This window comes from Lissotriton vulgaris, chromosome 5, assembly GCF_964263255.1.
Source record: "Lissotriton vulgaris chromosome 5, aLisVul1.2, whole genome shotgun sequence".
Classification (NCBI taxonomy): domain Eukaryota; kingdom Metazoa; phylum Chordata; class Amphibia; order Caudata; family Salamandridae; genus Lissotriton; species Lissotriton vulgaris.
Genome location: NC_141693.1, coordinates 1,365,526,427 through 1,365,552,331, shown reverse-complemented (window position 1 = coordinate 1,365,552,331; position 25,905 = coordinate 1,365,526,427). Strand labels below are relative to the sequence as shown.

Below are 25,905 nucleotides of genomic sequence, written 5' to 3'. Positions count from 1 at the left end.
AAGCTGCGCTCCAACAAAGAATTACATGCTGAAACCTTCACCTTGTTCGTGGGCTCCTCTTTCTTCCAGGCAAACTAGGTTTGGAGATATATATATATATATATATATATTACCTACTGGCGGTCGCTAGTAGGTAGTTATAGTTAGGATTGTTTTCCATAGGGAATCCGCAACATTCTATTGGGATTAACTTTGGCGCCGGTTGAGGGATCTGCCTGAAATTTTCATGAAGTTTGCCTCGCGGCGCTGCGCTCCTTCCCTGAAAGTTTGGGGGGGATTCGTCAAGCGGGGGCCGAGATAAAAGGGGGGTCCCAAAACGTGTTTTCCCCATGTTAATTTCCATTCAGGTCACATGACCCGGTCTTTCATCATTTGGAAACCAAAACTGTCTTGAAATTTCAGGGTGTTTTAAGAGGTAATACCATCATTACAGTATTGTTCCATGGGCGCTTTTAGTCGCATAAGTCTACTTCGTTAACCATTGTTTACAATACCTTCGGAGATGTTTCAATAGCTGCAAGCACTCTTACCCGATTCGGTGTATTGGCGTGGTTTCCTGCCCTCCGGCAAGATTCCTCCGCAGTGTGCACTCTTCAGCTGTCCGGGATTATAGAGCGTGCGCTACTCATCTGAATTGCCTTTCTTTTCCACGGTTTGTTCCTGGTTACAAAGTATCAATTTTCCTGCGACGGCTGCCTCGTGTCTTGAATTTAAACATCAAACGAAGTTTGACCCCCGTTGACGCCGGCACTCCCCATATGGCGTGGTGCGTTTTTTCCAACAGGGTCCAGTCAGTATGTATCAGCTAAGTCCAATTTCAATGTTGGTGGAGTAAAAACGCACTTACTCGTGTTGTTTTAGAAAATTACAGCGGCTTTATTTCCAAACGCTTGCCAAGCCCAACGCGTTTCCCCTTCTGAAAAGGCTTGATCATGGGATGCCGAGCCCTGACAAACAGACTTCTTTTCTTTTTAGTACACATTTACTTCCTGTGTTTCCATCTAGTGCATGATGGTCATTGTAGTTAGGGACTTGTGTGAGACTTAACAATTACTACATTTCAATGTGGTGTCAGTCCTTAGTGCGTGCAAGTGAAATTAAAATGCAATACTACGGTAGCTTTTGATACAAGACGGTGTCTATGTCATTCATATCTCTCTAGTGAGCATTGTATTCATGCTGTTCACGGTTTGCCACTCCATTAATTACAGATTGAATAGTTCTGTCCTGCCATTAATTATGATTTCTTTCTCGGCTCTCTAGTGAGCTTTGTTCCTTAGTGTACCCATCATGTTTGGGCCTCTTATGTCTCTGTGTCAGTCACGTGTGGCCACTAACGTTTTGGCCAATAAGATCTTTTATCCTTTTGTTACGCTCTGGTGAGTGAATCTTACTTTTTGCAGATTTATTTTTTAATCACAGGTGGACATACAGTTCTTCGTTCTGATTTAACCCTTTGGAATCAAGAGTCCTGAAGGTTATGATATGTTTGGATTCCTTTTGTCGAAAAGTCTTCATTCGATCTCCTCCTCTTTCAGATGCTGGTACTATAGAACAAGTACCAACATCTGAACAAGCATTTACAATGCAATGGTCTCAGCATTATTAAAGGTAGAGCTATTGGCATTGCTTATGACATTTTTTCATTTTTTTTTTAAACATAAGCAATGCCAATAGCTCTACCTTTAATAATGCCGAGACCATTGCATTGGGGGGCTGAGATGACTGCTCAGTGCCCCCAGCGGGCTCCTCTGGCGTTGGGGGCTCCTGCCTCCCGTAGGTAGGGGCAGGGCAGTGGTGCCAAGTACAAGGGCAGTCGCAAAGGGCAGATGTTTAATGCAGAGTGCGGAGTCTGCTCCGGAGGAGGGCAGGCATAGCTGCCAGCAGCACCGACAGGCAGGGCGAGGGCACGAAGAGGTTAATCACGAGATGCAGGAAACACTGCCAGCTTTCAGCATGAATGGGGTCAGGCGCTGGGAGTCTGCGGGGGGGGGAGGTATGCAGGGTGTGAGGGTAGGGTGAGACACATGGAGGGATGAAGAAAGGGGGGCAGGGATGATGCAGAGTGACACTGCGAGGGTGGTGAAATGAGGGTGGGGTGAGGCAGAGGGTGTAAGGGTGGGGTGAAGCAGGGGGCAAGGTGATGCAGGGGTGAGAGGTACGATGGGAAGGAAGTGAGTGGATGGTGAGAGCGTGCAGGCGCGTGACAGGTGAGGGATACAACTGTGAGGGTGAGGTGAGGGAGGGGGCGATGCGAGGCTGGGAGGTGTGACAGGGTGGGTGACGGAGGATTGGGAGATGTGAGGTCGGGGGGAGCACGAGGAGCGCTCTGCGCATGCTGCCTTCAGGCTCGCAGGCTCAAGCGCTGTTTGCAACGGCCGGGGTAGGCAGGAAAATGGCTTACCTTCACTGCGGTGCTGCCTTCAGGCTCGCGGGCGACTCGAGGAGGAGGCTCTCTGTACTTGAAGACTCGGCGGTGGACAGGCAACAATGGCGGCCAAAAGCTTCTGAAACTTTTCGGATTCGGGGGCGTGGTTTTGTGGTTCTGAGTGACAGACAACGTCACTGTCTAAAGAACAGCAAAACTTACGCCCCCAAATCCGAACAAGACGGAGCTTCTTTGGAGGGACGGCTCTCTCCTCCAATGGCTGGCCTCAGTTTAGGAAGCCAGCCAATGGAGGAGAGACGAAAATAGTGGCGGGATAAAGCAGCCACTCTAAACAACAATAATTCTCCGGACTTCCGGTCTTGGCCTACGGCCAAGCCCTATGGTCCCTCTACCTAAAAAGGAGGGTTAAAGTTTTCGCTAGAAGTACCTCTGCGCGTCAGTAGGTGGCGTTGTGCGGCTCCGCGTCCGTCGCTGGCGTCGTAAGCGACGAGATGACGTCACAGAGACTACTTAGTCGCCACCCATGTGCGCTGATGTCAGTTCTGCACACAACTTTCCGCGCCAGGAATGCACAGCAATGCAAGAAACTGAGCACTGGTGCCAAGAAACTAGGGCCCTGAAAGGGATGTCCTTAACCCTAGAAATCAGTTTGCAGAACGGGGAGGATGGGTGGGGCGGTAAGGAATCTACCACTAACTAATGTCTCTTACAGGTATATTGTTACACAAGTAGTAACTTGTGCATCTGAAAGAGACACGTTAGTGATAAGTTCTTTACCTTAGAATAGATACCCCAGCAATAACAACCCCGGTGGTAAGTTTGCAAACAAGATTACACCAGAAAGTCACAGAACAGAACGGCCAAAGAAGCAGTCTCTCCGGACTTGACTGTCAAGGCAGTAATACTTGGTAAACGTGTGCAGCGAGGCCCACGAGGCAGCCTGACAAATGTCCTGCAAGGGAACGCCGCGTCCCAAGGCAGTAGTGGCTGCCGTTGCCCTGGTGGAATTGGCACGCAGCCCCACAGGAGGCTCCTTCTTAGCCAACGAGTAACAGGCCTTGATGCAGAGAACGACCCACCGAGAGATGGTTCATTTGAGCACGGCCCAACCTTTTTTGGCGCCCACGTAGCCAACAAAGAGCTGCTCATCAACCCGGAACTGTTGTGTGCGCTTCAGATAGAACAAGCGCGCACGTTTTGGGTCCAGACGGTAGAGCCTCTCTTCCTCTTTTGAAGGATGCGGAAAGAAGGTGGGCAAAGTGATGGTCTGCCCGATGTGGAAGGGCGTGACAACCTTTGAAAAGAAAAAGACAGGTCCTTAAAACCACCTTGTCCGGATGAATAGAAAGGAAAGGAGTTTTGGAAGAAAGAGCCTGTAGCTCACTCACTCGTCTGGCAGAGGTGATAGTTACCAGGAAAGCCATCTTGAGAGTGAGAAGACGCAAAGGACAGTTATGAATGGGCTCGAAAGGAGCGCACATCAGATATGGCAAGACAAGGTTTAAGTCCCATTGAGGCATAATGAACGGCACAGGAGGAAACGCGTGCGTAACGCCTTTCAGGAAACGGTTAACAACCGGGGACTTAAAAAGAGAAGGCTGATCTGGAAGCCGTAGAAAGGCAGAGATGGCCGAAAGATAACCTTTGATAGTGCCCAGAGCAGAGCCCTTCTGGGCCAAAGAAAGAAGGAACAAAAGGACTTCGGAAAGAGGAGCAGAAAGGGGATCCACAGACTTTGCTGTGCACCATGCCATAACCAGCAGGCTTATTCAGATTTAGTGGAGGGACGCCTGGCTGCCAGAATGACATCACAGACTTCGGGAGGAAGATCGAAAGCTGTCAAATGTCGCCGCTCAATCTCCACGCATGGAGGTGAAGGCTGGACAGGTTCGGGTGGAGGACCGTCCCCTGCTGCTGTGACAGAAGATCATGCCGAAGAGGCAGTCGGATTGGGGGATCGATTGCCATGTTAAGTAGCTCGAGATGCCAGTATCTTCGTGCCCAATCTGGAGCCACAAGAATGACTTGGGCCCGGTCGCGCCGAATCTTCTTCAGCACTCTGGGCAGAAGAGGTATATCCGGAAAGGCGTACAATAGACCGCAACTCCGCTCGCAACGAAAAGCGTTGCAGAGCGATTGCCACCTTGGAAATTCCAACGTGCAGAACTGATGAAATTGCGCAGTCTCTTCGGTGGCAAATAGATCTAACCAAGGCTATCCCCACGGCTGAAAGAGACCTTGTGCCACGTCCGAGTTCAGACGCCATTCGTGATCCATCAAGCACCGGCAGCTAAGTTTGTCCGCCCTGGCGCTCAGAGAACCTGCCAGATGTTAAACCACCAAGGTAATCCCTTGATGTTCCAGCCATGTCCAGAGGTGCAGACCCCCTGACATAGGGGCGAGGACCCCATCCCGTCCCGTTTGTTGCAATACCACATGGCGGTGGTGTTGTCCGTGGACACCTGCAATACTCTTTCCCGGATGGAGGAAAGGAATGCATCAGTGCACAACGATTTGCCTGCAGCTCCAAAAGGTTGATATGGAGCCGGGACTCCGCCGGAGACCAGAGGCCTCTGATCTCCGCCTCTCCCAAGTGGCCTCCCCATCCCAGGAGGGACGCATCCGTCACCACTGTGCGCTCTGGTTGGGGAAGGGAGAGGGTTCTGCCATTTACCCAATCGCGATTCGTAAGCCACCACTGCAATTGTCGTGCAGTGCCCTCCGAGATCTGGACATGATTGGACAGGTTGCCCTGATGCTGTGCCCACTGGAACTTCAGGTCCCACTGCAGAGTCCGCATATGCCGTCTGGCATGTTGCACTAGCAGGATGCAGGAGGCCATCAGGCCTAGGAGCCGGAGGGTCATCCTGACTGAAACCCGGGATAGAGGCTGAGAGATCGGAATCATAGCCTGAATATTCCGGACTCGCTGCTCAGGAGGATAAACCCGAAACCACATCGAATCTAGAACCGCTCCGATGAAGGGGAGCTTCTGAGAGGGACTCGGGTGTGACTTCGTCACGTTGGAGAAACCCAGCAAATGCAGGAGGTCGGCTGTAGTCTGAAGGTGGGTGACAACTGCTTGCTGCGAGCCCACCTTCAACAACCAGTCATCGAGGTAGGGGACGACTGACACCCCTGACCTGCGCAGGTGAGCTGCGACCACTGCCGTTACTTTCATGAACACCCGAGTGGCGCTGGTAAGTTCGAAGGGGAGCATGGCAAACTGAAAATGCTCCTGGCCTACCGTGAACCGCAGGTAACGCCGGTGGGCCGACAGGCCGGGGATGTGAAAATATGTGTCCTGCCAGTCCAATGCTACCATCCAGTCTGCAGGGTCCCTTTGTCCTTCTTGGGGACCAGAAAGTAGTGGGAATAACAACCACACTCTACTTCTGGCCCAGGAACGCGATCGATGGCCACCTTGGCCAAGAGGGCCATAGCTTCCTGCTGGAGAAGCGCAAAGTGATCGCCCGACATGCAGTGGAACTGAGGTTGAATGGCCGGGGGGTAGACTCAAAGGTGAGGGAGTAACCCCTCCGGACGAGTTGCAACACCCACCTGTCGGAAGAAAGCCAATAGGGAAGGTGATGTTGAATCCTGCGTGGGGTGCGTCCCAAAGCTCAGACTAGGAAGGCTTTGAGGCCGATGTCGCGGGGCAGAGATGGACTGACCCTCAAGCCGGCCCCTGGAGCCGCCATGGCAGCCTCCACGCCCACGACCATGCTGAGTTTGATTCTGCGCAGGCTTTTGACTGAACGAGCAGGCAGGGCACGAAAGGAATGAAATGTAGACGTGGCCGGGTGCGTGGCGGCAAGGCCCATGGACTTGCCCGTAGCTCGAGGGTCCTTAAAACACTCCAGCGCACTGTCGGCCTTATCACCAGACAGGCGAGTGCCATCAAAGGGCATGTCCATGAGCGAGCTCTGGACGTCCGGGGAGAACCCGGTAGACCTCAACCAGGCGTTGCGACGAAGCGCCACAGTCGTGGAAATTGCCCTACCGAGGGAGTCTGCGGAGTCTAAGCCACAACAAATGGCGAATTTAGCCGCGTCCTTACCTTCAGCCACAGCCTGGGACAGCACAGCATGGACCTCTTCAGGGCACTGAGGTTACACCTGAGCAACGGTATTCCACACTGCCTGGGAATAGTGGCCCAACAAACATGTGGACGCAGATGGGAGCACCTCAGTGAGGAGATTAGTCTTTGGGCCACCGTAGGGAGATCAAGGTTAAGGACTGCCCGACGGAGCACCACCGTGTACGAGGCACCTTCCTCCATAGTGGGCGAGCGAGAGGCAAACCCTGGATGAGAGGAGACGTCGAAAGACGCCAGCCTCCTCCAAGTCGTCCGCCCAATCCTGCTCAGAGTCACACTGATGAGCAAGAGGGTCCTCGTACCCCTCCCAGTCATCCTCTACCTCCGCCGTATGTGGCGCATACTGCGGCAGCTAGGCAGGGACCGGGAAAGCAACAAACGACGTCGGGAACGGCGCCGGCCTGGGCCGAACCAGCACAGTGTCCCAATTCGGATCCCAGGTGGAGACAAAACCGTCCGGGAACCGAGGCAGAAGGGGAACCAACAGCATCCACTGCTGCACCGCAGGTGGAGCAGAGGGTGGCGCTGGGGCCGGAGCCGGCAGTGTGGGACCTCGTGGGACTGTGGCCGGTGCCAACGGCGCAGGATCCTGTGGTGCCGGAGCCGGAGCCGCCGGCGGTCCCGGGGCTGGAGCCACCGGTGGAGTCGGCAGGATTCTGACACGGGACTGCGGGGCCCAAAGGCGCACCGGCGGGAGCACGAGGCCTAAACAGGCGGTCCATGGCAGCAAGAAACTCTTGCACCTGTGCGGGAGTCGCTGACTGACCCGGGTAAGGTGGGTAGGCTGCGGGACTCCCAGGCTCCGAAGGAGCCGCAGGGGCGGAACCCCTGTCCCCCTCGTCCACATCTGGGGACCGTCTCTTACCCGAATCAGAGGGTGAAGACTTGGAGCCCGAGGAGCAATGATGGAGGTCCCGCGAACGTTCCCTAGAACGTCCCCTGGACCCGGAGCGGCGCTGGGACGAGTGCCGAACCTCAAGCAACTTCCCGCGTCGCTCCCTCAAGGCCTTCGGGGCCATGGCCGGACAGTCCAAACAGCGACGTCAACTCGCCGCTTACGATGCCAACGACGGACACGGAGACGCACAGCGCCACCTACTGATGCGCACAGGTACTGCTAGCGAAAACTTTCCGGATGCAGTCTGACGCATGGGGATATTCTACGGTAAGGAATCTATCACTAACGTGTGTCTTTTAGATATTAGGCGACCAAGGTAGTATTGTATGACATCTATCAAGGAACAACAGAGTACCATCCCAGTGGGCTAAACCACCAAGAGAGTATTGTAAGGTAGCCTCCCAGAATCGACAGAGAACCACTAAGTGAGTATTATACGACAGCCCTCAGAAGTGCTAGAGCACCAATCCACAGAAAGCATATTTAAACCATCAAGGGAATATTGTATGATATCCTCCCAGTAGGGACAGAAGGAAATGCCACTAGACACACTGTTAAATGGCCAAGGGAGTCAACTCGGGAGCGAGAAAAGATAGTTCTAGAGGAACTATCAAAATGCAAAGGAAGGATTTAATTGAGTCTACCCAGCAAGACACAGAATAATCCAACCGAAGTCACTGTAAGACCCCCGGTGTCATGCAGCACTGGCAGCAGTTAAAACTACATAGCATCATGAATGACAAAGCCCATCCCTTGAAGCACAATTAAGCTAACAAAAGCATTGTTAGATTAGTGGTTAAATAATATCTGGAGTCACCCAAGAGTGATTAAGATCAGAACATGGAAGAATTGTTACCAGTGACTACTACATGGAGGAAATACTGGAAGCACCGGCCAGCACCCAGTGAGCATTATATGGAATGAAAGGGAGCGACACAGAGCACATCATAAATTGGTTCATACGGTTAAAGAGACTATGAGGAATAACATGAAATACGACATTTGAAATAAAATCCAAAGATAGGAATTGACACACAAGTTTCTTCAACTGCACCAGAGATGGTTAGCTGCTTCCCCAAATACTATGGAAGCAATATTATGGTAGACATCTACAAAAGTGGGAGAGTTTTTGTCAGACATTTTCTCATGGTAAGAACTTGCTGTACTCTTTCTTAGATTGTCCTGTCATCAGGGAGGACACGTTTATAATAGGGAATGCAGGATATTTCCCCACTTACGCACTTCCTAAGATAAATGTATCTAAAATACAATGAGAAGTATGGTGCCTCCAAAGTACTTCAAAGTGCAAGATTCCGGAATGGCATTAAAATTTCAAATTGTGAGCTGCAGATGAGACAGAAAATTTGAAGGGGGACTATAAGCAAACGATGTGGTGTTCAGAGACAAAGTATGATATTGCCACTTTCTTCTTGACAGAGAGCACACAATTGAAGACATTCACCAAGAGCTTCTAGTTACAGCTAGACTAATCAGCAGCTGAGTGATGTGCAACTGAGCTAAACCCATGAAAAGGCATTTCCGGTATGAGTAAAAAACTAACTGTTCGATGCAATCAGCATAGGTTTGTAATGAATTACCAAAAGGGATAACGCTGCTTTGTGTCATTCTGGCATAATACGGATCCACAAGGAAGATCCGTATTCAAAGGAATATATCAACCAAAGACCTTAGAGGCAGCTAAAAACCAACACACTTTGCTTTACAAAAGACTGAAGTAAAAAGAATCAAAATCCTTCAGGCAACTGCAATGTGCACGAATGACACAAGGTTTAGGGAGAGTGAGCACCTATGAGATTGTTACATATTTCAAACAGATTTAGAACAGTCAGCAAACCAAAAGTGTCTTACCAAGACTGCACAGATGACACCAAGATTTTCAGAGTTTTTAAAGTTATTTTTCAAAGAAAGTTGCAACACTCACATGACAGAAAAGCCCCGAATGTAAGTGCAAATGTTCACTCTCTTTAGTTTTTAAACAACAACAATGAATTACCGCCTGCAGAGGTAGATTCCTTTTTATCCAAAAGATGTATGATTACATTGCGATGGAAAATCAGATACTTGAAATTTTACACGCCAGACCGATAAAGAATTAAGTCGGCCAATAAAGAAAGATGGATTAACAATGTGTTGGTGGGCAGAAAATTGTGGAGATGCATTATCAAAGGGGCCTAAAACTGGTAATGCAATAGACAGGCTCCCTCTCTCCACATCGCCACGGACATATTACTGCTTATTTTCAGAAAAAGCTGTACCCACTATATTGGCAATTTCCAATAAAAGGGGGGTTTATGTAGGATCATCTTTACCATGGGTTTCCATACCCTGCTTGATTCCTGCTATACTCTGCTTTATTCCTGCTATCAGATGTATCAGCATGTTCTCTGCACCAGGCACACTTGCCAGAAGTGTTTTTTCACCCCCCCAACTGTCTTCCTCAGAACACTATTTGGCATCATGTCGGAGAATCATTGCCATATCAAACATTTCTAGGTCGGGAAACACAAGTCTTCCCTCTTCTGCGTTTAGCTTTAGGAGCCTTAACCCTACTCTGCTCCTCTTGCCTGCCTAATACAAGGACACCAGTTGGCTATTAATTTCCCTAAAAGTAGCTCTTGATATAAGATACATGGAGTTCTGTAAAGCATATAAACTATCTGGGAAGGAAGACCATTTTTGCAATTGCAATCCTTCCAGCAACCAAAAAGGCAATGTATTACAGAAGCATATGGAGGCCCGAAGCCCAGTCAACATTTTATCCATATTATAGGAGAATTGCTTCTCTGTTGTGAGCGCCGTGTGAAGTTTCTGGTCTACATTCAAGGTTTCATGACCTAAGTTAATGGTTGCAAAAAAATGTGATTTAGAAGAAACGGAATTAAATGAACAAATTGAGTGTGGATTGAGAAGTGGCCAAGGATTATTGCCTTTAATACACTTGTGAATGTACCCACCTATACAGAAATGAAGCAAACGGCCAAGCATGTCTTGACATTCTGCTGGTCTTGAAATGAAAAGCCGCAGCACTGCAGTAAGCAGCTCCATCTTCACTGATGGGCAAGTCTCTGTTTTCACATTGTCTATCAAGTCTTCAAGCACATAAGGCGCATTGGGAATGTGCTCTCCGTGCATTCCCAGGAGCCATATCAATGCCTGCTTCCCCTAAGGAAGGCAACGAAAGAATGCTGTTGACTCTATAACTGAAAACATCACAAGCAGCAGCAAAACACAAATGAGGTTAAAGTTGTCCAATCATTCGATGCAGTGTAGATGTGCCTTTCACTTTAAAATCCATAACTTTGCTCGATTCAAACTTATTTATAAAATGATATTTTAAGTTTGAAATGTTCACCCAGTGAGAATGTGCTTGGCATTAATCGTAATGTAAATTCTGAATATCAGACATTACTTCAGATTCTTTTAGTCTGCATGCATTTAGTCCGCGGTGTTTCTCCTCATGCCTTTAAAACAAACAATCTAATTTAATACAATGATAACTGCCTTTACAACGCTGTTAAAAATTAAGTTTAAAATGTGTATAAAACATTGGCAACTTGTAGTAAACGTAAACAAACATAAGTTAGTAATATCGCTTGTACACTGCTAGATTGATTAAAAAATCCCTCCAAACAAAATGAACATTTTGTAAGGATTTAAGTAAATGATTACAGATAACTGATGTAGTTCCTCCATGCGACTGATTTCCACATTGAAGTCTCTTAATACAAAATATCCCCTTACACTGCGCTCATCCACATATATGTATTAGAAGTGACCCGGGATAATTTGCTGATACAGCTTATATGGAGCTCATGTCCCACTTATCGTAAGAGTGACAAACTGGTTAAAAAATAACAACCAGAACTTAACGGGACTATCCAGTGATGAGAAAAGAATAGTTCTCTTTGTCCAGTCGTGCTTCATTAATAATCACCAACAATTAGTGATCTAGAATGTACCATACTTTGATGATTTCTGCTTGGGGTTTGAGGCATATTGTAAAATCATCACCAGACAACTTCCGAGTTTGGCAGACTGGGAGGGTCTAAAGAAATCATGAGTAGATTTTACAGAATTATTAGTCCAGAACACCTAAGTTTACTATGTTTAGTTTGTCACTTGTAGTACAGTATTGAGTATTTAGCAAAACGTAATTTGGTAGTCGGGTAAGAAGTACAATATCCCAATTATCTTGCTGCCTGCTTCAGAGTTTCCTCAACAACTGCTGACTATATCTGGTATTATCACCTGTATAATGCATTCTCCCATTAATGAGGCTAAGCAGTTTCTTAACCGGTCACCATTTTTTGTTCCCCGTGTTATGGCTCTTTCATCTACATAAACGGTATCTGGATTAGGCTGGATGTGGTATGAATTTCATTCCACAAAAGGTCACTGCATTCTGCCACCATCAATGGTGGGCAAGCTCCACGATGCTAGTGAGGTTTACGCCTAGGCAGAAGTCAGCTTTGTCAAATTCTTCATGAACACACACACACACACACACACTCATGAATGAAATGAATGAAATGAAATGAAATGAAATGAAATGAAAATTGCACTTGTATAGCGCATAGCTACCCGGAGGCCTCGCAGCGCTTACACACACACACACACACACTACATAGATTACAAATAAACTATTAATTTACTACTCTCTCTATATAGAGAGTGGGAGAGTAGTAAAGTAATAAATAGTTAATTTCGGAGTAGAATCCCCATAACATTTACATTAATAAATACAATTTTCTACAGGTACATGTCCCCATTGTTAAACCCATTGCCACAAACTACAAGCATACCTTTTTCAAAATCAATGGTACGGCTTTCATCTATACCCTAAAAACAATAAAAACATCTACTAAAATTCAATTCACGCTGAACGTGACCGTAAGGACAATGCCCAGAGAAAATGCTTTGATTAACTACATTCAATGATGTTGGATCTGATTTCAAAATCCTCAATGTTTCCCAAAGGTGTCCTGGCCTCACCCAGGTATCGACATAATGAAAGAATACATTTCTTTTTGGTGCACTATGACAGAAAGAACAATAGTTACTTACCTGTAATTTGTGGTTCTCCAATATTGGTGTCTTTCATAGATTCACATGCCTGAATCATTCCCCGTTGTCGGAGTGGGAGTCCCACGGTACATAAAAAAGCAATAATATGCCTATAGGGAACCAATACCATTGGTAGTACCAAACCAGGAAGTAAAGTAGCCCAAGCTACAGTAGAAAAAAACTTCCACACTCGTGACTATCCTAGTCATTTTGTATAGACCAAACTGCAGCCCATCAGGTGACAGCACCCACCAGAATGTTCTCCCCAGAGGCTCAGGCTCTCACATTTTCTCGCACAGGAGTGAAACCAACATAATGCCTGAGGGAGCCTCTGGGGGGAGGCAGGCGGGTGCATGTGAATCTATGAAAGACACCAATACTGGAGAACCACAGATTACAGGTAAGTAACTATTGTGCTTCTCCAGTATTTGGGGTGTCTTTCATAAATTCATATGCCTGCATCAGAATAGATAGCAGTACTCATAACATAATGCTCATAGACGCTAATTGTATCATAGTAAACATGCATAATAATAAAATGCAAAAGACATGGTAAAGCGTCAAAAAAAGAGCATAGAGGAGGAGGGAGAACAGAGGTTCACCTTATTGGAAAAGATTGCGAAGAACTGCTCTTCCCACAGAAGCATCTGCATCACTTGCTGAGTCCAGACAGTAGTGCCTCGTAAAAGTGTGCCTGCTGGACCACGTTGCAGCTCTGCAGATTTTTAGAAGAGGCACACCAGCGAACAGAGCAGTGGAAGAGGAAACTGCCCTTGTAGAATGCGCTCTTGGTAAGGCCTGTAAGGGTCTTCCTGCCTGTTGATGACAGAGCCCAATTGTTGACGAGACCCATCTGGCGATGGTCTGTTTAGATACTGCACAGCCTTGGCGCAGTCTGCCATAAGCCACAAACAACTGGTCTGTCTTGCGAATAGCTGCTGTTCTTGAAAGATAGAAACTGAGACATCTCCTGATGTCCAAAGAGTGTAAAGCTCGCTCAGCCGGTGATTGTGGATTTGGAAAAAATGTCTTGAGGATTACCGGCTCATTTAAATGAAAGTCCGATGGGACTTTGGGCATGTACCTTGGATTGGTACGCAGCACCACCGAATCAGAGGTAAATTGTAAGAAAGGTGGTTTAGACGTGAATGCCTGAATGTCACTGACCTTTCTGGTAGAGGTTAAAGCCAATAGCAAGAAGACTTTCCAAGTAATAAACTTAAGGTCAACCTTATGGATAGGCTCAAAGGGGTGACGCATGAGCTGGGCTAGCACCACATTCAAATGCCAAGCAGGAGGTGGTCGTCGAATCGGAGGAAACATACGAAATATACCTTTGAAAAATTGCTGAATTATTCTTGAAGAAAACAGAGAGTTCGATCCATCCTGACGGAATCGGGAAATGGCTGCCAGAAATACTTTTAGGGTTGAATGCGCCAAACCCGATCTAGCCAGCTGCAGGAAGAAAGGCAAAATTTGTTCTGGTTAGCATGAATGGGATGCAGATCAACAGTCTGGCACCAGGCACAGAAACGCTTCCACTTGAGTTTGTAGGTCTTAATCGTTGACGGTGCTCTAGCGTTAGCTAGAACCTCTTGACAATCGTGAGGAATGTCTAAGTGGGCGAATTCATTGTGTTGAGGAGCCAAGCTGATAATTTCAGAGAAACTGGGTCCGGATGGTACACTTTGCCCCTCTGAACTGTCAGGAGATTCGGTATTCGAGGCAGTTGTATTGGCCTGCACTCCGAGAGGAGGAGAAGCTCGGTGAACCAATATTGCCAGGGCCACCTTGGAGCAATTGGGATTAGACGACATGGTTGACTCCTCATCTTCCTGATGATCTTGGGAATTAACGGTATCTGCGGAAAAGCGTATGCAAATATCCTACACCAATTCATCGAAAGGGCATCCCCGCAAGAGTCTTTGTGGGGAATCCAGCTTGCAAAGCGTGGGCATTTCCGGTTCTGATCTGTTGCAAACAAATCCAGATCGGGATGACCCCACTCTCGGAATATCTGATCATGGGATGGTTGATGTAGCTTCCATTCGTGATTGCATCCAGCGGACCTGCGAGGGAGTCCGCTAGAACATTGGCAACCCCTGGGACATGGACCGCTGACAGATTGATGTTGTGATCCAGGGCCCAATTCCAAATCTCCTGCGCTTGATGGGACAATCAGGCCGATCTTGTGCCTCCCTGCTTGTTCAGGTAATTCATGCTGGTTGTGTTGTCCGTTCGAATTACCACTGTAGAGCCCTTCAAGATCGCTTGAAAGGATTTCATGGCGAGAAAAATGGCTCGTAACTCCAGCAGATTTATGTGCCACTTTTTCTATTGCATGTCCCATTTGCCACTGACTGTCATTCCATGGAGATGGGCGCCCTAGCCCTCCACAGAAGCATCCGTGGTCACAATGAATCTGGGCCCTTCTATCAGGAATGTACATACCACCTGCAGGTTGCAATCTTGCCTCCACCACTGGATGGAGCTTCTCATCCGAGGAGTTATGTTGATGATGTCCTCGAATAAGCCGGTTATCTGCACCCACTGACGACTGAGTTCCTCCTGCAAGGGTCTCATTCGTAGGCGACAGTTGGGGTTGAGAGGAATACAGGACGAGATCATCCTGAGGAAAGACTTGAACTTGTGAACAGAAACTCACTTTCGTGTTAGTAGTGCTGAGGCCATCCTGTGAATCTTCACCTGCCTTTCTCTTGATATGAAAACTTGGCCGAGTTTTGTGTCCAGCGTGGCTCCCAAGAAAGACTTTCTCTGTGATGGAGTCAGATGAGACTTTTTGAAATTCACCGAAAAACCCAGGCTCTGAAATAGCGATAGACATCTCTGAATGTGAGTTTTTGCCAAGTCGATGGAACTGGTGTAGCCATTACTTTCAGACCTTCCTTCCATATAAAGTCAATGATTGGAATAGACCAACTCTGTCTTTGCGGCAAATCCTTAAAATCATATAGGAAGCATTCGTCTTGTTTAGCTTCCATTGTGACGAGGAACCTTTTCGTAGCTCTATCCATAATCTTGTAAAAGTTTTCAATGTCCACCGGCGGAGAATCCGCCGTAGGTGGGCCCGCTGGAGAAGGGGTTTGTGCCTGATAGTCGTCCCACTCCGACGATACTGACTTGTCGTCCAATTCACCATCTTCTCGTTCTTCTTCCGAAGCATTCTCACCCCCTGTCTAATGAGATGGTACTGGTGAAGAAGGTATTGCGGGCCGTGCTTCCTCAGTTGTCATTTGAGAAACTGATTCTTGAGGCTTTAGAGTTGCCGTAGAGGTTCTTGGCCTAGGCGTAGAGATATGAGAATCACCCGATTCTGATGGTGGAAATCGGCGATAATAATCGCTTAACATATATTGGAGATTCTCGAACAAATCCATAGGCATTTGCATGCTAGGTGCAGACACAGTCTCCCGACTAGAGGGTTCCAGGAAATGCTAGTCCTCCTCCTGATCCACATCCTGAATTTTTATCAGCAAGTCAGAAGGGCTCCTGGCTGCACGGAAAGTGTTGTCCCCATAGGATTCTTCTTCCTCAAAATCCAGTAATTTATCTGGCAGCTTTAATGGAGACAAAGTTGTGGAGGATGAACCACGCTTTTGTAGGAGTGAAGCAGTAGTAGCCGGTGATGGCAGAGGTATTGTGGATGTTTTAGCTGACCACACTTGCATTGCCGTACAGGGGATGTATGACGTTATAACGCATACCATTACAACTACCTACCATTACAACGCGACCGTTACAACGCATACCATTACAACGCATAGCGCTTAGAGGTGCTGGATAGTGGTAAGTATAATTTACTATTCCAACTCCAGTCCCCGTGGACACTAGGGAAGGTGTTGGATAGTAAATTAAATTTATTCCCTATCCTAGAGCACCCCCCAGCGCAATGCGTTGTAATGGTATGCGTTGTAATGGTCGCGTTGTAATGGTAGGTAGTTGTAAAAACTTAGTTGTAACAGTTATATACCCCGTACAGGTTGACAGTGGGGGCGTCGACGGAGCCACTGCCGCTGATGACAAGCCTGATTCCATCTGTGTCGCCAGATCCGTCGTCGACGGAGCGTCCGTCATCGACTATGAACTCGTCGACGGGGTTGTTTTCTTCTTCTTCGACGATGGTAGTGTCTGCTTCCTCAACGAGGAGGTCGTCGACGGGATCATTTTCTTCGTCGACGGTAACTTCGTCGATGAGGGTGTCGTCGACAGTAACTTCGTCGACGAGGACATCGTAGACGGTAACTTCGTCGACGAGGATGTCGTCGACGGTAACTTCGTCAACGAGGATGTCGTCGACGGTAAGGCCTTCTTTGTCGACGGCAACATATTCGTCGACGCCTGAATCAACGACGAAGTACTCGTCGACGGTACCTTCAGGATTCCCGTCGACGATCGATGGAACTATTTTCGTCGACGAGATGGGTCTAATTTGTACCTGAACCATCGTGAGGAGGTTGAAGACATCACCATAGCTGATCTTGGTGAGGAGAAAGTCACTGTAGAAGTGGAAGAGGTGGCCACATGAAGAGATGGCGACGATGAGGCTGTATTTGACTCTGCCATGGCCAGAGGTGTAGTCTGAGGTGAAATTTTTTGAGTAGCTGCTTTGGAAACTGTAGATTTTCCAGTTTTCCCTGAGGGCACACCAGAACCAGATTTTACAGGAGGAGACACCTTCTTGGAAGTAGTAGGCACGCCAGAATCCTGAGAGGATTGGGCTTTCTTCAACACCTTCGCCCTAGGAGAAGCTACCTCAACCTCAGTTTTCCTCTTCCTAGAGAATATAGAAGACCCCGAGGCAATGCTCCCTACCTCAGAAACAGGGTTATCCTTGTCCTTTGTCCTCTGAAGCCACAGGAGAAGACGACCCCCTCTGTCCCTGAGGGTCTTTTGAGGGAAGGTTCTGCAGATCTTACATTCCTTCACCTCATGATCAGGATACAGACAGTATATGCGTTTTTTGTGAGGATCCTCCTTGAACAGCCTTAGCTTTCCACAGGAATCACAAGCCCTAAAAAGGGATTTTGAAGTAGACATCCTTTGAAGGTTAAAAAACCAACCAAAGTAAGAAGAAACTGAGCGGAGCTCAGAGAGACTCCCTTCACACGACGTGCGGTAGAAAACCTGAGAGCCTGAGCCTCTGGGGAGAACATTCTGGTGGGTGCTGTCGCCTGATTAGCTGCAGTTTGGTCTATACAAAATGACTAGGATAGTCACGAGTGTGGAAGTTTTTTCTACTGTAGCTTAGGCTACTTTACTTCCTGGTTTGCTACTACCAATGGTATTGGTTCCCTATAGACATATTATTGCTTTTTTATGTACCGTGGGACTCCCACTCCGACGACGGGGAATGATTCAGGCATGTGAATCTATGAAAGACACCCCAAATACTGGAGAATTGATATTCCGTAACTCTGCAGAATCGCAAGTCTAGACAGGGGTGGCTGGTGTTGCTGAGCATAAAGGGTGTGGCTCTACCACCCTGGGGTCAAATTCGAGGATGAAAAGAAACACATGGAGCTGCAAACGAAATGCAGTTGCTGCTCTGTGACAAAGTGGGCGGTAATATGTGCTTTACGGCAAGGTGTAGGGGCTATTGGATTCACATTCGTTGGCTGGGCGAGATCACTCCGGAATCGTAAAGTAGGACAGGGCAGGATTATAAAAGCGAATTAAACAAAAGGGCCAGGGCTGCTTAAGCAGTACAATGCCAGAGTGGGTGGGGTGTCATTGACCTCCGCCTTCTGCATTCCACCCAGCAACTGCAGTTGCTGCTTCTGGTTTGTTACTGATGGGGCCTGGAGGCGGGAAGGGGGAGTTCAGCAGTCTTCTTCAAGGTAAATGTTCTCGAAACAAATTTTGCTTTTATGCACAGAAAGACAGGACAGATCCAGGTGGAGGAAGGAAACAGGAAAACAGCCACAAAGCTTAGTGTTGAGGCTGGAGGAAGTGTGGGTCACAGACTGCTCCCTCAAAGCTCAGGCACGCTTGGCCGGGGTTGTGGTGGCTACAACAGGATGAAGCTTTTTGCAGCGCTGCCAAGTGCCGAATATGCTACTTACCAGTATGCATCTGTTCTTGGCATGTAGGGCTGCTGACATTCATATCTGTGCATAGATCGCCGCCTAGTGTTGGGTCCGGATGATTGCACATTGTTGTCCTGGAAGAGTCTTCGAAGTATCACGAGATAGGTGGCTCCTCCCCTGGACTACAGTGCGCATGGGCATCGACTCCATCCTCAGATTGTTTTTAGCCATTGTGGCCAGGATGGAGTGAAACTCAGTGAATGATGACCATGCTAGAAGTATATGTGAATTCTGCAGCTGCTACGGGCGCCGGCGAGGAGGGCGGGCGATATGAATGTCAGCAGCCCTACATGCCAAGAACAGATGCATACTGGTAAGTAGCATATTCGGTTCGAGGCATGTGGGCTGCTGAATTCATATCTGTGCATAGAATACATAGCAGTCCCTCCATTAGCGGCGGCCGCCCGTGCCAGCTGCAGCAGTCTGGAAAAGTGTTTTGAGAACAGCCTGCCCTACAGCTGCCTGCTGTTTGGAGTGCACATCAACACAGTAATGCTTGGTAAATGTGTGTGTGGTAGACCATGTGGCTGCTCTACATATGTCTTCCAAAGGAATGTTTCCAAGGAATGCCATAGAGGCCCCCAACTTTCTGGTGGAGTGGGCCCTTGGTGGAATGGTGAGAGTACGTTTTGCTTTCAGATAGCAGATCTGTATACATTTAACGATCCACCTAGCAATACCAGCCTTGGAAATAGGGTTGCCTTTGTGGTGTGGCGCAAAGGCGACAAAGAGTTGCTTAGTCTTCCTAAAATCCTTGGTCCTATCGATGTAATACATCAGGGCCCTTTTGACTTCAAGGGTGTGGAGCATTCTCTCCGCCAATGACTCAGGATTTTGGAAGAAAACAGGCAATTCAATAGTCTGGTTGATATGGAATTGAGACACAACTTTGGGAAGAAATTTAGGGTTAGAGCGAAGCACCACCCTGTTAGAATGAATTTGAATAAATGGCTCTTGGATAGTTAGGGCTTGTAATTCACTAACTCTTCGTAGCGATGTAATCGCGATGAGGAAAGCCACTTTCCACGTCAAGAACTGAATCTCACAGGAATGCAGTGGCTCAAAGGGAGGACCCATCAGCCGGGTGAGGACCACATTGAGGTTCCAATCCGGAGCTGGTGGAGTCCGCGGAGGAATGACTCGTTTGAGTCCTTCCAGAAAAGCCTTAATGTCAGGCACCCTGAAGAGGGAGAGGTGCTGCCTATTCTGGAGATAAGCGGCAATCGCAGATAGATGTATGCGAATGGAAGCATAGGCCAGATTACATTTGTACAGATGGAAAAGGTAACAGATGATATTCTGAATAGAAGCATCTAGCGGGTTAATGTTGCGGTCTGCACAATAAATGGCAAACCGCTTCCATTTTGCCGCATAGCATGCTCTGGTGGTGGGCTTCCTTGCCTCCCGAATGATGTCCATACAGTCGGAAGGCAAGTGCAGGTAGCCAAACTCTAGGACCTCAGGAGCCAGATCGCCAGGTTGAGCTGTTGCGGATCTGGATGCTGAATGTCGCCATGGCTCTGCGTCAGAAGGCTGGGTGTGAGACGTAGCCTCTGATGCGGCACCACGGATAGTTCCAGAAACGTGGTGTACCATGGTTGGCGAGCCCACGTTGGAGCAACCAGGATGAGAGTCATGGAGTGCTGCCTGAGCTTGCGTGCCACCAGCGGTATCAAGGGTGCTGGGGGAAAAGCGTACGCAAATTTGTCTGACCAGTTCATCCATATTGCATTACCCTGCGACAGTGGGTGTGGGAACCTGGCGGCGAAGCTTTGGCATTTTGCGTTCTCCCTCGTGGCGAAGAGGTCGATCTCTGGATGACCCCACCTTTCGAAGTACGGTTGGAGTACTGATGGATGTATCGCCCACTCGTGCATTTGGTGGCTGTGCCTGCTGAGCAGGTCCGCCATCTGATTGTCCTTGCCCGGGAGGTGTTCCGCCATAAGGAAGATGTTCCTTTGAATGGCCCACTTCCACATGCTCGGAGCCAGATGAGACAGCTGCGGAGAGTGTGTTCCTCCCGGCTTCTGAATGTAGTACATTGCCGTCATGTTGTTCGTCCGGATCAACACGACCTTGTTGCACAGATGTACTTTGAAGGCTTTTAGTGCCATGAAGATCGCCATCAGTTCCAGAACATTGATGTCCATCTTCCTCTGCTGTTGCGTCCATAGTCCCTGCACAGTGTAATGGAGTACATGAGCTCCCCACCCCTGGAGAGAAGCGTCCGTCATCAGGATGATCTGTGGCACAGGCTCTTGGAACGGTCGGCCCTTGCAAAGGTTTCGTGGATTCCACCAATGCAGAGAGTTGTATGCCCAACCGCTCACCAACACTAGGTCTTTCAACTGCCCGTGAGCCTGAGTCCACTGACGTGCTAAGCACTCCTGAAGCGGACGCATATGTAGCCTCGCGTGCGGGACTATGGAAATGCAGGAGGCCATCATGCCTATCAACTGCATGAACACTCTTGCTGGAAGCGAGTGTTGAGGTCTGAATTTTTGTATCAGCGATTGAATGCTGTTGACCCTCACTGAATTTGGCTGTGCTGTGGCCGCCAGAGTGTTTATGGTCGCACCCAGATACTGCCGTACGTGGGCGGGCTGGAGGTGGGATTTCAGGTAATTCAGTGAGAATCCCAGATCGTGCAGGAGATGAATGGTGTGGGACATGTGGGCGGCACATTGCTGGGCTGACTTTGCTTGGATGAGCCAGTCGTCCAGATAGGGGTAGACGTGGATGTTCCGCCTCCTGAGATGCCCCGCCATAACGCCAGGCACTTCGTGAACACCCTGGGTGCCGTGGTGACACCGAAAGGCAAAACCTTGAACTGGTAGTGCTGGTTTTGTATGGTGGGCCGGAGGTATTTCCTGTGTGAAGGGTGCAGTGGAATGTGAAAGTACGCATCCTTTAGGTCTAAGGTTGCGAGAAAATCCCCCTACCTGAGCAACGGGAGCACTTGCTGCAGGGTCAGCATATGGAAGTGCTCCGACAGGATGTAGTAGTTGAGTGGCCGGAGGTCCAGGATGGGCCTGAGGGACCCGTCCTTCTTTGGTATTAAGAAGTACAGGGAGTAGACCCCTGTGCCTCTTTCTTGCATAGGCACGAGCTCTATTGCCCCTTTTTGCAGCATGACGGTGACCTCCTGCTGCAATAAGTGCAAGTGCTCGTCCGACATAGGACGGTGCCTTGGGGGCATGTTGGGTGGAGTGGATGTTAACTCCAGACAATAACCGTATTGGATAAGTTTTCTGACCCACCTGTCCGTGGTGATGGACTTCCAGAAGGGCAGGAACTGCTGGAGTCTCCCCCCGACTGGTGTTGTGTGGTCGGGGGGCAGTGACAAGGCGTCACTGTTTGGTGGTGGTAGAGGACCTGGAGCTGTTGTTGCCACGTCCTCTGCCCTTGGCGCTGTTGCCACGATATCCACCTCGACTTTTGTTGGCGTAAGAAGTCTGGGTGTTGCCCTTGTGGTATTGCGTGGACTGGAAGAGCTGACCCCTTGAGATGCCTCTAGTGCTGGAGCGACGAAAGGACCCACCCCGAAACTGCTGGGACAGTAAGGCACCCATGGATTTTGCAGTGTCAGTGTCCTTTTTCATTTTTTCTAGGGTGGTGTCAACCTCCGGGCCAAACAGGTGATCTGGGTTAACAGTTTGGTTCAGGATGGTGGTTTGGATGTCTGGCTTAAATCCAGAGATTCTCAGCCAGGCATGTCTCCGAAGCATAACACTGGTGTTTATAGCTCTGGCCGTGGTATCAGCTGCGTCCAGAGCGCACTTAATGGAAGCGTTAGAGATTAGCTTCCCTTCTTGAATCAGCATCTCAGCCCCTTCCTTGTATTGATCAGGCAGGTGTTGCAACAGGGTCTCTAGTGTATCGTAGTGCGCCCTGTCATAGCGCGCTAGAAGCGCCTGCGTGTTAGAAATACGCCATATGTTGGCGGTCTGTGCTGCCACCCTCTTCCCCGAAGCCTCAAAGACCTTGGATTCTTTGTCTGGGAGAGGAGCATCACCTGTAGTCTGAGAATTGGCCCTTTTTCGGGCATTCGAGATGACAAGGGAGTCCAGAGGCAGCTGTCCTTTAATGTAGGTAGGATCAGTAGGCGCCGACTTGTATTTTTTGTCAATCCTAGGGTTTATCACCCTCGCCCTGGTAAGCTCCTTAAAGATCTCTGCAGCATGCTTTAAAACACCTTTTAGCATAGGCAGAGTTTTTACAGTCTTTTCCGATACTGAAAAAGTGTCAAAGAGGAAGTCCACATCCACAGGGTCAGCATGCAGCTGGACATTGTGATTGTTAGCAGCCCGTTCAATGAGGGCATTGAAAGCAGCAGAGTCTTCCGTAGGTGAAGTCTTTGCAGAAAAGAGTTGAGGGTCTTGTCCTGAATGAGGATCCCCAGGGTCACCACCAGCTGCCCATGGCTCATGTGTATCCTCAGGGTCTGTATAGACTGGATAACTGTATTCATCCTCATCATCTCCCTCACCAGCGTCCACATCTGAGTAAGTGGGCGACACATCATGAGTCCGTGGTGAAAGGAGTTCCACCAAGACTGGAGAGCAAGCAGAGTCCTTTTTCTTCTTGAGAGGGATCTTGTAAGACTCCAGTTGGGGTTCCGGGGTGATTTTCCTCTTCAGGAGGGAAAGTTTGCCCGTTTCGGCGTCAATGAAGTGTTCCTGACGCTCATCCCCCGTCGAGGTCGAGGTCGTGGCCCGTGAACCACTGACGACGCCTTCGGCATCGAGGAGACCTTGTCGGGCACGCCGGCCACTGCCTTCGGCGCCGTCTTAGGCAGCAACGTGAAGTGGATCGGCGCTGACGCCTTAACTGGTTTCTCCACAGGCTTCGCAGGGTCCTTCGGTTCGACCGCCGCGGTGCCTTCATGGATGCGTTGCAGGGAGTCCGTCACCTTCTTGGTGAACGCGGTGGATGGACGCGCCGGTTCAACAGAGTCCTTCGAGGCCACTTTCAGGGTCGACTCACGGGGCGCAGCGCCCTTGGCCTTGTCGTGCGGACGCGGGGTAGTGAGGACCTTCGGGTCATCGAGTTGCTTCTTCGGGTCACCAAGACTTTTCTTAGGTTCGCCGACAGCCTTCTTCGGGTCGACAAGGCCCTTGCCGGCGTCGACCGGTCTCGGCGCCGACGCGCCAGTATCGACCACCTTTACTTTAGCCTTCGGCGCGGCAGACTTTGTCTCGATGCCCTTGACTTGACTTTTCGGCTCGATAGCCACCTTCGGCTTCTTTGGCGCCGAAGCCTCCGAAGTTTTTTATCCGACCAAAGCGATGCGCACTTTCGGTTTCGATGCTTGCACCTGCGCAGTATCTGGCGTCGAGACCGTAGGTTTCACTTTCGGTTTCGTTTTGCCAGGGAGTGGCTCGGTAACAATGTCTGTGGCCGGGCCCGAAGGCGGGGCCGTGGAACCCATATCGAGGTCTTGGGTAAGGCCCGAAGGCGATCCCTCGAGCTGGGCCTTATAAATAGGCACGGCCCCAGAGTCAGTTTGAGGAAGCTCCTCGTCCGAGCTATCCTCCATGGCCCCGAGGGCACCGTCGTCATCTCCTACCTCCTCGACGACTTCTTCGCTTTCGAACACCTCTGCATCAGCGTCGTAGTCTTCTTTGACGTCCGACGCGGGGTTTGATTCAGAAACGTCCTGGATATATTCGTCCTCAACCTCCCCAGCATCGAAGATGTCCGCAGGCGCCGGAGCAGATTGCTGGGCCTCCAGGCGCGCAGCTCGTCGAAGCTTAAATGTCTTCTTGGACCTGAAGCGTGAACAAGCCATACACTTGTCCTCATCGTGGTCCGGTGACACACTTTTTGCACACCGGGTGGACGTCGATGTGGGGGTACTTCGAGTTACAGACCGGACATCTCTTGAATGGACTTCGGTCCATGATGGATGGTCGATAGGTCAGGAGCGTCGACTAGGCCTTCCGCGCCGAGAGCACGCGGAAGTACAGAATCCGGCTCGGAGCCGAGCTAGAAGAAGTAAAGCCGAACGCAAGACAATACCGACGTATAGACTAAAGACCTTTTGGTCTCAAGAAAGTTTTTCTATCGATTCCGACAAGAGGGGATTAAAGACATCCGAACCCAATGGCGGAAAAAAACAATCTGAGGATGGAGTCGATGCCCATGCGCACTGTAGTCCAGGGGAGGAGCCACCTATCTCGTGATACTTCGAAGACTCTTCCAGGACAACAATGTGCAATCATCCGGACCCAACACTAGGCGGCGATCTATGCACAGATATGAATTCAGCAGCCCACATGCCTCGAGCTTTGAAGTTCACGGTGGACGACAACGGCATTCACCGTATCCCTGCAAGGCTTGTATACTTTCATGCAGATTGTACCAGCTGGGGTGCCCGAGCCAAAAGCAGCTTGTGGAGGGGGGCCGCGTGCCGATCCTCCCACTAACATATGTCGGGCCCAAAAACAGCCTGGGGTGGAAGGCCACACGCGCTCCCCTCCCCCAAAAATAAAAAGCGTAGTTCACCCGGGCCTTGGCACACACCAGAGAGCTCAGAAAAGTAGCACGTGAGACCACGCTTCTTTTAAAAAATATTTATATATTTGCGTCTCCTCTGTGAATTTAACCCTTTGAATGCTCATGACGAGCTGAGCTTGTCATGAGCCACGGCGCTCCGGTGCTCATGACGAGCTCAGCTCGTCATGAGCCGTGGAACGCTCGCATGCGGGGATAATTCCCCAGGAACGGGTGTGGCCGTGACGAGCTGAGCTCGTAATGAGCACAGGAGCGCCGTAGCTCATGATGAGCTCAGCTTGTCATGAGCATGGGGGCGTGTGCGTGCCCCCCTCCTCCCCAGCACAGCGGGGGAATATCCCCCGCAGCGAAGGGGTTAAGGAACCATTAAAAACAAATAACGTGTTTGGACCCAGACGGGGGTCAGGGCATCTGTAACCTGTCCCTTATGTATTTTTTTGTGTTTTTTTGTAGGACTCAGGACAGAGTCCATAGTCCTAAAGTGGCTGCCAATACTTCCTGGTTGAGGTGGTGGCAGCCAATAAGATCTTACTCGGAGATCTGTTGGCTCCATGGATCCTCCGCGGCATGAAATATAACATTTATTTGAAACTTCGTTCCTCCAAAACTACTGAACGAATTTACATCAAAACATAAAAGCACTTTTCCCAGACCAAGATCTAGCTTTCTGTTAAATGTGGTGTAAATCCGTTCAGTGGTTTGCGCTGTAGCAGTGCCTAAAGTTCCTATGAAAAAATTAAAGGGGAAAAGCGTTTTGGGACCCCCCTTGAACGATCACCCATGCGCAATCTAGTCAAAAAGTAGCACTTTA

At 49.3% G+C, this 25,905-nt stretch overlaps 1 protein-coding gene across 4 annotated transcripts in view; it reads right to left on the bottom strand.

The window, feature by feature from the left end:
- The window catches only part of AP4B1 (adaptor related protein complex 4 subunit beta 1), a 286,861-nt gene that overhangs the window by 87,624 nt on the left and 173,332 nt on the right, over nucleotides 1–25,905 (bottom strand). For all 4 annotated transcript variants that reach the window (XM_086923299.1, XM_086923302.1, XM_086923300.1 and 1 more), the window contains one exon: nucleotides 10,362–10,569. In XM_086923299.1, the coding sequence (XP_086779425.1) occupies nucleotides 10,362–10,569 (208 nt within the window). The remainder of the gene's footprint in view (nucleotides 1–10,361; nucleotides 10,570–25,905) is intronic.